General features: G+C 34.4%; 1 protein-coding gene across 1 annotated transcript in view; it reads right to left on the bottom strand.

Annotated features, from left to right (window-relative positions):
* Positions 1 to 15443, bottom strand: part of LOC123664387 — a 229224-nt gene that overhangs the window by 41303 nt on the left and 172478 nt on the right. Inside the window, exon 25 of the mRNA XM_045598933.1 lies at positions 4311 to 4405. Within this exon, the coding sequence (XP_045454889.1) occupies positions 4311 to 4405 (95 nt within the window). The remainder of the gene's footprint in view (positions 1 to 4310; positions 4406 to 15443) is intronic.

The raw sequence follows: 15443 nt of genomic DNA, 5'->3' as shown, positions 1-15443 counted from the left end.
AAAAAAAAGTATTACGAGAGAAACTGTGTCAAACAGTAACACTTAGTTGTGACTTGCAACGCTGAGAGTAGCACTTCACAGTTTAAGATACATAATTACAGACATAACAGTATACTAGCATTTACTATGCGATACGGATAGCAAGCATCGGTTCATGTTTTAAAACAGACATTCATGTCTGTTTGTAATATGAAAATAACCGCTTTTTACTAAATGCATATGTATGTACACACAGTACATATACCAAAATAACATTTTTTACAATTTTCTGTCTGTCTGTCTGTTTGTCTGCTAATCTCTAAAGCAGCTGGACTGTTATTAACGGGAATTTCACTGGAAGTAGCTGATGAAATAAGGAGTAACTTAGGCTACTTTTATGTTAGAAATTTATTTATTTGCAACTCTCAGAACTGAATAACTATTTTCTTAAATTCCACGCGGACGAAGTCTCTGGCAGAGCTACTTATTTCATATAATTACGAGCATAGTTTAATTAATTTAAAATTTGACTAGAACACCTTAATCTTTAATTTGCCAAGTACATAAAAGCTATTAGCAACAATTTGTACCTAACTTTAAACAAGTAATATTTACTAACCACAAGGCACGGAACGAAAGTAAATATTTTCAGAAAATATGCAGATCTTCTCATTTATTCTCTGATAAGAGAAAAGTAGGACGGCCATCTTTCTCTATATTACGGATGTTAAAACACAGATACAAAGATAAATTGGCTGGAATAAATAAACGGAATAGAATACGCTCTTAGACTACGCTCTACGCCTGACGTGAAATATTTAGTTAATATGTTTAAGGTCTACTATATTCTAATGATTATAAATTTACTCGAACGTAGTGATCTTGGAAAGTACTTAATTATAAAAGGTTATTTAAGTAAAAATATTTTAGTATAAGCTGAATTAGTTAAGAGTCTTCGAGGCAACAAAGCCAGCCCTGCGGCCACCAACCCGTCTGTCCAGCGTAGTGACTATGGGCAAAACACATGCTTGTGGAGGCCTATGTCCAGCAGTGGACTGAATTAGGCTGAAGTGAGAATAATTTCATTCGTCATCCACCGAGGTACCACGCCGGAGGCGTGGTCCAGGAGTGTGGTGGTGCTGTTCTTTAAGAGAGGCGATAAGTCTCTGTTAAAGAATTACAGACCGATCTCACTTCTGAGCCACGTCTATAAGCTGTTTTCGAGGGTTGTTACGAATCGTCTCGCCAGAAGACTCGACGAATTCCAACCACCAGAGCAGGCTGGGTTTCGAAATGGCTACAGCACCGTGGACCACATCCATACTGTTCGGCAGATTATCCAAAAGACGGAAGAATATAATCAACCGCTGTGTATGGCATTTGTGGACTACGAGAAAGCCTTCGACTCCGTCGAGACCTGGGCTGTCCTGGACTCTCTGCAGAGATGTCATATCGACTGGCGATATATCGAGGTACTAAAATCTATGTACGACGCGGCGACGATGACCGTTCATGTCAATGACCAAAGAACAAGACCTATTTCCCTCCGGCGCGGGGTAAGACAGGGGGATGTAATATCACCGAAACTGTTTACCACTGCGCTAGAGGATGTTTTTAAGACCTTGGATTGGGGGGAACGGGGCATCAACGTCAACGGTGAATTCATCTCTCACCTTCGTTTCGCCGACGATATTGTCATCTTTGCGGAGACGCTGGATGAGTTAGGCCAAATGCTGGCCGGCCTAAACGAGTCCTCCCGACGTGTCGGTCTCTGTATGAACTTGGATAAGACGAAAGTTATGTTTAACAACCAAGTCATACCGATACCGGTATCGGTCGATGGTACCCTTCTCGAAGTTGTTCAGGATTATATTTACCTAGGCCATACTATCCAACTAGGCCGCAACAACTTCGAGAAGGAGGCCGATAGGAGGATTCGGTTGGGCTGGGCGGCGTTTGGCAGGCTCCGTCGAGTTCCTCCGTCGACTTCGAAGATTCCGCAATGCTTGAAGACAAAAGTTTTCGAGCAATGCGTCCTGCCTGTGTTAACATACGGAGCCGAGACGTGGACACTGACCAAGGGACTGGTCCACAAGTTTAAAGTCGCTCAACGTGCAATGGAACGGGCTATGCTTGGGGTCTCTCTCAAAGACAGGATTAGAAATGAGACTATCCGCGAGAGAACGAAAGTAACCGACATAGCCCACAGAATTAGTAAGTTGAAGTGGCAGTGGGCTGGTCATCTGTGTCGCAGGACCGATGGCCGTTGGAGTAGACGGGTCCTAGAGTGGAGACCGCGTCTTGGCAAACGCAGTGTGGGACGTCCTCCGGCCCGTTGGACCGACGATCTACGTAAGATTGCCGGTGTAGGCTGGATGAGGATTGCGGAAGACCGGGATGTGTGGCGCGAACTTGGGGAGGCCTATGTCCAGCAGTGGACTGCGATAGGCTGAAGTGAAGTGAGAATAATTTCACATTTTACCACCAATGATACGGCGTTTTTTTTACTAGTATTTTTAACCGACTTCAAAAAAGGAGGAGGTTACTCAATTCTACCGTATATAATATATTAATATGTTTGGGGATAACTTCGTCGTTTACGAATCGATTTTGATAATTCATTCTTTGTTGGAAAAGAGATATCCCAAGGGGTTGTACCATGATAAGGAAACCAGGATTTGATGGTGGATTCCCAGAGAAATCGAGATGAACCCTCGAAAATCGTAGTGACGACTAGTGCGTTTGTTAATTTTTTTCGTCTACCTACGTTGTATTACGTATCGATGTAATTGAAGTCGTTTTTTTTTTTTGTTTGCCAGCAAAGAAAATTATTAAGTAAGAACACTATAGTACACCGAATACGATAACTTTTTAATATTATAATTTTGATAGTCGTTTGGCAGTTATTGGTTTATATACTTGCCGTACCTGTGACTTTTTTTGCGTGACAGATTATATCTGGATACTCGTTATTATTTTAACGGCGTAGTCTTAATCCCGTGGGAATTATAGGATTAAAGCTATATGTTGCCATGTGACCTCCTTTATTTTATTTTAGCCATTCCATAGACAATATGAACAGACGTTTAGACAAACACTTAAAAATGTTAATAAAAATAAATATAAAGACTATTTTTGCTTGCGAAATTTGTCTAGAAAAATGTTTAATTATTTAATATCTATCTGGGCTGTAAGAACTCGCGCGCGGGAAAGGTAAATTTCCCAGGATAAAAAGTAGTTTATATACTGCTCCAAAACCTTCTTTATTTTCCAGTGGAAGTCCCATAAAAATCGGTTTAACCATTACGAAGAAAATAAGACGAACATTTTGAAATCGTGTTTTTGTGTTTTAATATCGCGAAAATAGCTATATGCACTGGAAAAAACACAGTTATTTTGAAATCACAGACGGACGCCTCAATTTTATTTATATGTATAGATGTATAGTTAAATTTTAATATCATATTTTTACTACAATAAATAAAATAGGAATAAAATCTTATAAGCACTCCACGTTCCGAACATTTCGTAGCTACTTTGATATGAATGGCAAAAACCCAACAAAAATCCCTTACGATATAGCATTTTCTCGGAGATATGTCTCTGACATGGGAAAACTTATTATGCAGCCTTTTGTTCTTTTAATATGACCTTTTATACGATCACACGCCTTTTATATACGGTACGAGAAATGAATCTCACGAATGAAGATCTTTTTCTACATTCACACAACATATATTGAAAGACCAAAAAAATATACGAAATCTTTTTCTCTCATATAAAACTACAAAGCCACTATTCTCCCAAATAAATATAAAATGTCTCAATTAAGTGTAATTAATGATTAATTAAAAAAAATGTATTAACATCAAGTTTTAGCGTTCACAAGTTTTATCAAAATTAATTTGAACGAGTTTTGTTAACGATTTAAAAATGTAAACAAGATATAGCTATAAATAAATTTGACGACGCGTTGGCGCAGCGGTCACAGTACTGGCTGTTGCGCTGGCGGTCGCGGGTTCGATCCCCGCTCACGACAGATATTTGTATTGGCCATATAGATGTTTGTCGTGGTCTGGGCGTTTGTGCTTGTGTATTGTGTGTGTTGTAGTATATAATATTTTCAAAATCTGGAGCTGGGGAAGTACCTCACAGAATATTACAATGCTCTCAAGTAGCGCTGAGTTCCAGTAGTGAGGAATGTGGAGAGCTCCTGGGGAGAGTCGGGATAATGGTTGGCAACGCGCTTGCAATGCTTCTGGTGTTGACGGCGTCTAAGATGCCATCTTACAAATATAAAAATATCCTTCCTTCTATTATAATGCCCATACCTCAGTAATATTATTTTGAAGACTGGTCCAACGAGGCCTTTGATGATAGCTGACGCGTTGAGATGGCACCTTCCGTGAAGTACAATGCCGTTCACCTGTTGACAGAAACATAAAATTAAGTTTATCAAATTTAATTATTAAAGTTGGTTACAAACGATTTTCATTAGAAAATATAAATGTTTATTTTGCGAGGGAAAACTTTTCTATTGTAAATTCTCTAAGAAATATTAAGAGTGTCGCTAAATAAGTTTTACAAATGGATCAAGAATCTCAAGAATGCAAGGGACATTATTCTGCAAACTTTTATTAAAATCTTAAGTATTAGGGTATTTCCATACAGCGTACCTATTTATCTGCAAGAGTAAATAAATAGTCTTCTAGAGATGTAACTAGTATTAGTTATTGTTTTTAAAAGTTTATCCAGTACTATCATATGCAGTGACATGACGTTACGGTTCACTCTAACAGAATATTAGCTAAACATTAAGAAACAATTAATCCATACATATAGTTGTACAACTTTCTTCAATGTTTGTATTTTGTAGATGCCTGATGATGGTCCAATAAAGGATCGAAACGTCGCATGAATTTGCATTTAGTGGTTTGATTGGCACCTTATGTCCACTTTCCTGCTAACCGTCAAAGAATACTTATAACAAATGGACACAACGATAAATAATTAAGAAACAATTTCTAATAAATTACTGTGTTTTTATTTAATAATCCTGTTTGTGTAAGTATAAATTTCTGTGGACGTCTATCGTCTCAGCCGAACATTGTACCATAGCACGGACGCGGGTTGTGAATATACTCTGTGCAGTCGAATACCTTCTACCCGGTGTGAAGTTTGCAAGTCGTGCTAGGCAAGCGAGTCGATATCAGTAGAAGATCAAGCAGAACGGAAGGACCCTACTAGGACTGGATAGTCATAGCCTTTATTAGACTTAGAGTAACGATAAACTTATTTCTAGTTTCTAGGTTATTGTTCATTTAGGTGTAGCGATTAGTACGACTAGCTCGCTATATCAGTTGCGCTTGCGCATATTACGAGTGGTGTTTCAATCGGAGAGGTTGAACAAGAATAGTTTGTCTGGGTTAATTTCCGGGCGAGAATCGAACGGGATTTTATGAAACATTATGTCAATTAATAAACTTTTGCGATTTAAAAACAGGCAATTTATATCCTGAGTCCTTATTTATGTATTCAATTAATCTGTATGTTTTTTTTTATGGAATCGTTTTTGATAAAAGACAATGTGAAACGTTTTGTATGTAGGTGCCTGAATGGTTTTAATTTAAATTTTGTTCCAATAGTTGTACTGAGTGTAACTGAGGTGTTATTTTTATCAGTAAGACAACTTTTGTAGAGTTCTTTGGGATTAACGTATTGTAGCAGATTATTATCATAATTATTAAATCCAACTTACTGTCGATTTCTGAATGTTATAATTTTTTTTATCATTATAAAAATTATATAATATAGTTTTCATTTAGTCATATTCCGAACAGGTTATATTAAAAAGTTTTCATCGTCGTGCATTTTAAAAATTGTATCCTAAATATATTTTCAATAATATGGATAAGATTTATAAACACAATTTATTATTAGTAAAATGGAATTATTATAAACAAGAATACTACAAGAGATCTTATTGAGCATAACAGAGACACTATTCGTCAGATTTCGCTCATTAAATGAAATGACACAACCAACAATAGCTTTCGAATAATAATTGAATCATCAAACTCGGTAAACTATTAAAAAGTTACGGACAACACAAAAAAACAACATCGAATTAAGAACCTCTTGCTTTTTAACGAATTAAAAAAAAACGAATCCTGGTGAACTTATGTCAAGTCATATGGTCTTCTTTAATTTTAATGAGCGAGATTTGATGAGTACTTGAGTTATATTTAATTCCTACCTAACCTACGTAGTATTATACTTGTCAATGTAATTTGCAGTCGGTTTTTCATTTGTGATCAAACTCAATTATTTTTAAAGCCGTTTAAAAAGTACTTAGTATTCAATTTCAAACAATGCAAATGAAGCTGCGGTCTAGACAGATATGTCAATCGAATTAAGTAAGTGATTTAATGAAGGTCGCTGATTAATAGACTCGTAATGCTAAGTGATATAATAACGACGGATTGCTTTATTGGGGATTAAATATGGCTCACGCCAAATATTTGTATGGGCCATACAAATGTTTGTCGAGGTCGATATATTTGTGTTTTTGTTGTGTATTTCTGGACCCCTAACAAAGTTATTTCAATATATTGAGGCTACTTAGAATTGGTGGTTAACAAACGCTCCGGTGTAATGGTGCGTGAAAGTGCCTAAATACCGATGATTTGTCGGATCGATTCCCGCTCGGGACGGATGTCTGTCCTTGGGGGTATCCCCACCGTACCTCGGAGAATACGTTAAGAGGTCGGACTCGACATAGTAGGAACATATGCGCTAACCCGCAGTAGAGCAGCGGGTCAATTAACCTCATATCCTTCTCCTATATGGAGAAAGAGGTTTATGCCCAGCAGTAGTATGGTACAAGCAGAATCATTATAACTTTGTAATCTTTTATTTATAAATCTTGTTCATTCTGTCAATCTACTCGACTTGTTCCGACGTCCATATTTATTATTATAAACCATATTTATTATAATTAGATTATTTAAATTTATCGAAAAATATTGGACCTACATCAGAGGGCTGTTTTACCTCTAATATAGGCATCAATCATCCTATTTTACATACAGGCGACCGTTTATGTATACTGAAGACATTTTTTAAGGCAACCAGGATCGCTAGATCTTTCTAGGGATCATGAAGATCAATTATATGACGTGTGACTTATTAAAATACTTAAATACAGGTTAAAAAAACAACTTAAATTAAATAATACTCTAACCAACAATCTTAACAATTTATTGAATCCATAGAATGTCTCATAGTATTGGGATCTTGGACCATACAACGTCAGGGACTGGCGTCCTGCCAGACCGCACGGAATCAAGAGCCGCGTTAATGTATGCAAATGCACATAATTGTTTGTTTGTGCACGCTTGAGTTTTCGCAGTGAACATTGTTATTGCTTTATACCGCTACTAATTATAATTTCCAAAGTCTCAGTGCAAATAGGAAGTTTTAATTTTCTTTGTAGTTTTCAGTCTTTCGTCTTTTTTTCATACAAATAAATCGGCAAACAAGCAGTCGGGCCACCTGGTGGTAAGCGATTACCTTAGCTTATAGACGCCTGCAATACCAGAAGCATTGCAAGCGCGTTGCCGACTCTACCACCGATTCCTCACAAGGAGCTCATCTACTAGTACGTTTCGAATCGTTGCTAGTTCTATATCAATATATTATGTTACTGTGCAAAAATGTTACATCGTTTAAAAGTGGGTTAAAGTGGGGTAGAGTAGAAAATCCTTTTCAAAATCTGGAGCAGCCCGACTGGGGAAATAGTCGACCTTACAGAAAATCACAGCTAAATAATACTGCTTTCAAGCGGTTTTATTTGTACGTGGGCGATTATCTATCTAATAAGTTATACTACAGTATATTACAAATATAATATAGCATAGCTGCGTCATTTACATCATTAAGCACCTGATATTTTTCACGTCATGTGTTACACGCGTCACATGAGTGATAAGAGTAACGGTAAACATTGTTTACGTCAGAATATAACGATATATTATAAGAGATAATATGTACCTATTATTTGTTAAAAAAATTCAACAAACTGTTGATAAGCGACTTGTCTGCTTTTTTTAAATTAATGTAGCATTCGGTTTTAAAATGTTTTTATAGGTATTTATTTGGTTACTATATTATGAAAGGTGAATAAATATTATTTTTTATTTATTTATTTTATTTTTTAAGTATAAAAACAAACATTAATAACACTGATATTGCCCGATTGTTTAATTTTTTATTTTATTTTATATAAAACTTATATTTTTAATAATGGCCGCGAAAGTTTAGTATTATACTGGTAATTATAATAAAAAAACGTACATAAATAAAATATCTTATCTATTCGTTTATTAATGTTTTAAAAGGCATCAGTTCTCAAATAAGCGCCGTAGTTACATATTGGGATAAACATGCGTATTTTATTTGCGGTATTTTATTACCGATTTCCGGAAAATCTACCGAAAAAGATATTACTAGCTTTACCTAGCTTATCTATGGTTTTGCTTGTTTTTATTTGCTGCTCATTATAACATCGTTCATATTTAAATAGCCCACAATTTGATCAATAAACTAAGTTTTATAGAGAAAAAAAAATGTTATATTTAGCTCATTGAAATTTTTTTTTCGGTCACCAACCCGCCTGCCTATGGGCAACACCCATGAGTTCACGCCATTTTTGGCGCGAACTTGTGGAAGCCTATGACCGGCAGTGGACTGTGATAGGCTGAAGTAATGATGATGACTGATGAAATTCATTTTTTATGTCTGTGTGTCAATTGATTTGATAAGGGGGTGTGTAAAATATATATCAAAATTAAAATATTTATGTTTAATAGTAACATCAAGTATGATGTCTAGTACGTATTAGGCTCTTTTAACACACCTTAAGTAACCGAGTGGTTTCACAGTTACGTGTTTGGTCGCCGGCAACGCATCCGCACTGATTATGGATCATCGTCTTGGTGCACTTCGTCTGCTGGTGTTCCTCAGGGCGGCATTTTATCCACCACTACAGTTCGCATTATTTATCAATTCTATCTCCAATAGTCTTACTTTATCTTACTTATGTAAAGGATTACTTTCAAGTTGTTATTCCTGAAGTAAGTGAAGCTATAGGTGTAACTAATCCTGATCTTTCTCGTATAAGTCGTCGTGAGTCGAAGATTCGGTTCCACAGTTAATCCCGAAAAAAACCCAACTTACTATAGTAGGCAATACAACAATTATTTAGTCTACACTTTCCAGGGTATCTTTTAATGGTACATATTCACATATTTCTGTTTTTAGGTGATAGCCACGAGAGATCCTGAAAATCATTAGAGAATTTGACCCTAAAAATGCCCGCGCAAAGCACTAATTTTTATAGTTATTCCTTTACTATCACAGCCATCTGTTTGTGGAACGGTCTTCTATTGAACATAAGACGTGCACAATCTATATTTTCTTCTAAAAATTCAGTGAAAAAACATTATCTGTCGCTCTAACCAAACAAATATCTATGTATGTACATATACTTGTACTTATAATTGTATATTTAATACTAAATTCTTATTTTTCAATTTCCATCCATGTCTAAAAGAAATTGTTTTATGCGACAAGGCCGCCTTTTGTACTTTTTCTTGCGACGACACATTATGTACGTAAAAATGTGTCTTATTTTGTGGGCGAGTAATGAAAAATAAACGTAGTCTGCGTCGAGCACATGTAATTTTATCAATTCTACACTAGTCCAGATGTGAAATACAAATTTATATATAAAAAGGAAAAAATGATAATCTAATCACACATACAATAAGTACATGTATTTCAAATCTTTTTTACAACTTATATTATTATTTAAATAAGATTTAAATCCGGCTCTGTACATTTACACGCGAACTGCCGAAAGATGTCTATAAAAATAATCATTCATAACGTGCTAATGAAAATAACCGATCCGTCTTAGTGATAGGATATAACAGAGAACACGTTTATCGATACTTTGACCTCTTATGTCATCGAATTATTTATTTTTACCCGACAGGAAAACAGGACGCTTGTCGAGTGCAGTGCTCTTTTACGTTAAGCAATTAAGATGGTGGTAATAAACGTATTTTTGGGTGTTAATGAAATCATTGCATTCATTGCTCATGCAGTTCATTGTTAGTTATAAAATTTTATACTGATAATTGAAAATTGCAGTGGTGCAACGGTCACATCCATGGATTGTGCCTGTTGCGCTGGTGGTTGCGGGTTCGATCCCCGCACATGACAAACATTTGTATTGGTCATACAGGTGTTTGCCGTGGTCGGGGTGTTTGTGCAGTCCTTGTGGGTCTCCCCACTGTGCCTCAGAGAGCACGTTAAGCCGTCGGTCCCGGTTGCTATCATGTACACCTGATAGCGATCTTTACTCATAGTAAGGAATATATCCGCCAAGCCGCATTGGAGCAGCGTGGTGGATTAGGCTCTGATCCTTCTCTTACATAGGGAAAGAGGCCTATGCCCAGTAGTGGGATATTACAAGCTAAAGCGAACTGAAAATTCGCTCGGTATGTAGGACGTATGAAAGCCCAAAATAACGTTGATAATGAATTGGGTTATACCCCCTTGCGCCTATTAAAGCATCTACCTATTGCGTTAATTGAAATTAATTATGATTAATATTTTTTACTCGCACTAGGTTTACAAACAAGCGTAACGAAAATGGTAAGTGGTTACGGCACTTTATTGAAATAATGTGTATTATCACAACACCAAGAGAGTGCCAAGAGTGCTATGCTGACTCTCTGTGGATGCCGGTAGAGCAAGCAATTATCTATAAAAAGATATATAATTTATGTGGAGTAATTGTGAGGTTTTTTCTAAAAAGAGAGGCAAAAATCTTAACCTTAGCGTATTAATATATACTAGTGGTCGCTAAGAGGTCGAAATTCATCCATAATTAAAAAAATAAATAAATAAAACCAAAAACTTATGAAAATAAAGAACCTTTTTTGTAATTTTTAATTAACTTGACTACAGACTTTGACAATATGCGTGTGTGTGTCAAATACATGGTAGCCTGTGTAACGATTTTTTTTATTTATTTTATCTATTTTTATGCATAATTTCAAAAGAATATTAGCATTCTGCACTCCTCCTTTATATAAACTATAAGTGTACGAAATTTCACACTCTTCCGTCCGCGCAATTTTCGTAAAAAGGCGTCCAAAGTTTTTGCTTAACGTATTCGTATATAGATGATATACCTCATAACTTTTTAATTATTCCTAAAAGTATTTTTTTAATTATTTCTAATAATTCGTATATAAAGAACTATTTTGTCGACTACGTTGTATTACTTGTCAATATAAATCGACGTAGGTTTTTATCGTATGCGAGCAAACACAATTATCTTTAAATAATGACCTAAAGCTTAACGTACTTCACAAGTCGCTTATTAAGAAATTCACTCGTCTATAACGAATGATTTTTCATTCACTCAAATACTCATTTGTTTATTATTTATTCATCCAGTCAGCCATTTTATTGCCCGGTGCCGTGAATAATATTGTGACTATTGTGTCATTTGATGGTGAATTCATTCGTAAACATTTCAAATTTTCCCGTCTGTAAATATAGATCAGTCAAAATAGTTTGTTAATATTTCATTTAGTCAATCAATCATTTTTATTTGGAGATTCATCAGTTTGATAACCAGATGTGTGTTATGATTTATAACTAGAAATATTAAAAGCTTAATAGTAGAAGTAGATGGAATATCAAAGTTTTTTAAGAAGATAAATTCTGTAAATTCTATCAGACCAACCACCATCATTTTTAACAAAATATTTGTCAAAAAACCACATTTTCTCAAAAAGGTATATATATATATATATATATATATATATATATATATATATATATACCTTTTTGTTTTATACCCCGAACATACATATATATATACATATATACGTATGTTCGGGGATAATTTCGTCGTTTATGAACTGGTTTTCATAATACTTTTTTTGTTTTAAACGAGATATCCCAAGTGTAGTACCACGATAAGGAAATCAGGATGTTATGATGGGATCCCAGAGAAATTGAGGGAAACCCTCAAAAAACTTAGTGACGACTAGCGCGTTTGTTAATTTTTTTCTTCTACTTGTCGATGTAATTGAAGTCAGTTTTTTTCGTTTGCGAGCAATCACAATTATCACACGTCGCTTTAGTTTCAAGTGAATAAATTTATCTCATGCTCTATCGTGACAAATAATCTAATACATAAAATTCTCGTGTCGCGGTGTTTGTAGTAAACTCCTCCGAAACGGCTTGACCGATTCTAATGAAATTTCGTGTGCATATTGGGTAGGTCTGAGAATCGAATAACATATATTTTTCATCCTCCTAAATGTTAAGAGTATTCCACACCTAATTTTTTTTTACTTTTTAGATAAATTATTTATTCTTTATTTTATTATGATTTGGCATTGAAAAATACATACAACCCTAAATTTTCACCCTTCTACCACCAACCCCTATTTTTAAATAGCGTTTAGCGGCAAGACAACGTTTGCCGAGTCAGCTAGTACTTTTAGGAAATTTATTCGTCCTAAGAGAAATTTAAGATATGGTATCCGTTAATTTAGAAGATTGGCAGTGTTGAAAATAAAATAAATTACAAATCTATACTTCCTAAATAAAGTACCATTTACACATAGCACGTCGATACATAACATGGCCTACACGCTTTAATTGGGAAATAGTTTTGTGAACCAAAAATATTTATTTATTGGATTTAAAGGCTTTCACTATTACTGACATAGCGCGAAGGATTTAAAAAATGTTAAATGGAATGGAGAATACATAACGGAGAATACATGTATTACATTATATGCTGATTATGACTTAGAAATTGTGTGTGTTATGTTCTACCTTTTTTTTAATATCATAAATAATTATATTCTCACAAAATATTATCAGTTATGTATGTATAATACATTATAAATACATAAATTTTAATATCTGTTTTCAAATTTTTTTGTTTTTGTATTATAATTTTACTATTATTAACATAAATACATCGTTGCTCTAAGGCCCAAGTTTGAACGGTGTTGAGTAATTTTGGCTCACCAAGTTTTACAATATAATTATATATATATATATATATATATATTGCACAAAAGTAAATTAGTCAGCTGGCATATGTGTTACAGGGTTTATTTATATTTGTTTTAGTTATTCTACTCTAGTCGCTGTACAGCAAGGCTCAGTTACTTTATCACGTGATTACAAATTAGAATTAAAGGCTTTACGAAATTATAATTCCAGCTACGGTCGTAGAGTCCGCTGTTGATTCGATCTCGTTGGAAAAACGCTGATCTCATTTCGTTTTGTAAAATCGTGACCGGAATAGGATTAGACCGGAAGTCAACACTTACAGATAGAAAAGCGTAAAAACATACCACTGTTTTGACGCCGTTGTTTTCTTTGAAAAACGAAAAATTTCTTTTGGTTCAAATCACGTAGGGTCGTTACAATATTTGATTTCACCTACCTTATTCTAAATTTTCTAATCGGTAATATTTCCTCTTTATTAATAGAAATGTTTTTAAGGCAAATATTGACAATTTTAAAATGAATGAAATAAAATAATAAAATGTAACATTTTAGAAAAATTAATCTAGTTCAGAGATAATTTTAAGCCAGATAATAACAAAATTTGAAAATAATTTTATATACATTAGCAACACAGATATTGACTAAAGTTTTTTTTTAAATATTTGCTATTGACAATTACGTACGAAGGTTACAAAAAATACTTGTTTTTAGTTTTTAATATTTAAATTAATTAAATATATCAATCCTTATTTGTGAATTCCAAATTGGTATATGACAGATTACGACAAATGTTTTACATACTCAGGTTGGAGGATCGCACAATACAGATCTTTAGACTATAATAGTAAAAAACACTCGTAACTGTGTTGAATATATTTTACCAAACTAGTCTTACTATTACTTATATTGGTGTTATATCGATCAGCCCTGAAACCTGAAACGACGATTCAATATTAGCTGAGCAATATTCGGTCAATGGTCGAGCGGGCGTTGATTGTCTACTACTAAAGGGACATTATGGACTCTACAACAGTAGAACAGTATATTAACTCACGATACTTGAAACTAATATACTTTAAGTGTATTTTGATTCATTATTAACCGACTTCAAAAAAGGAGAAGGTTTCTCAATTCGACCGTATAATTTTTTTTATGTGAGTTCGCGGATAGCTTCGTCGTTTATGAACCGATTTTGATGATTATTTTTTATTGGAAAGGAGATATTGCACGAAATATTATAAGGAAATCAGAACCTGATGATGGCATCCCAGAGAAACCGAGGGGAACCTTCGTAAATCGTAGTGGCGAATAGTGCGTTTGTTAATTTGTTTCGACTACTTATGTGTCGATGCAATTGAAGTCTGTTTTTTTTTCGTTCGTTGCAACAGCATTACGTTAACTAAAGGAAACAAACTTTGTACATTTTACTTCAAAGCCGCATGCGTTAAGTAAACATCGTACGTAAAACAATTACTGAAAAAAATTCATTGCTTATGTTACCGCGGAAATGTCATTTACTTTCATTTTCATTTATAAATATAAACACTCTAAGTTTTCCCTTTCAATTTCTTAGTAATAGATTAGCGTGGTATGGGCATGTAATGAGGAGGGATGAACGCTATGTTGGTAAAAGAATGTTAGGGATGAATGTCGAAGGACGAAGAGCGATCGGGAGACCGAAAAAGCGATGGATGGATTGTGTGAGTGAGGATATGAGAAAGAAAGGAATAAGCACTGAAGTGACGAATAATAGAGAGGAATGGAAGAGGAAAACATGTTGTGCCGACCCTACATAGTGGGATAAGGGCAGGAAGATGATGATGATGTTTTCCCTTTCAATTTCTTAAATATCTTTCTAAATCTAATAAAAATAACTTTTAAAATTACTTTATCTCGTCTATTGATTCGACAGTTTATTATATTGTTATATCAATTTGATATCACTTAAATCTTAATTACTAAATCAACCAGTTACTGTACATTAAACAGCGGTAAATTAATTTAATTTAATATCTACGCTTCTAAAGAAGATTAAGAAAAATTTACAACACTAATTTTAAATTAGCCATACTGACGACTCCACAGACCGAGTCTCATCTATTTTACGAGTCTCTTATCTATATATTAATACTTGAAGCAGAAACTTTGTACCCCTTTTTACGAAAATTGCGCGGACGGAGTAGTATGAAATTTCGTACACTTATAGTTTATATAGAGAAGAAGTGCAGAATGCTAATATTCTTTTGAAATTATGCATAAAATATATTAAATCAATAGAAAAAAACATTACATACACTACCATGTATTTGACACACACACGCATATTATACTCCTTTGTTGATTGTCAG

Source organism: Melitaea cinxia, chromosome 22 (genome assembly GCF_905220565.1).
Source record: "Melitaea cinxia chromosome 22, ilMelCinx1.1, whole genome shotgun sequence".
Classification (NCBI taxonomy): Eukaryota; Metazoa; Arthropoda; class Insecta; order Lepidoptera; family Nymphalidae; genus Melitaea; species Melitaea cinxia.
This window is presented reverse-complemented; position numbering and strand designations above follow the sequence as displayed.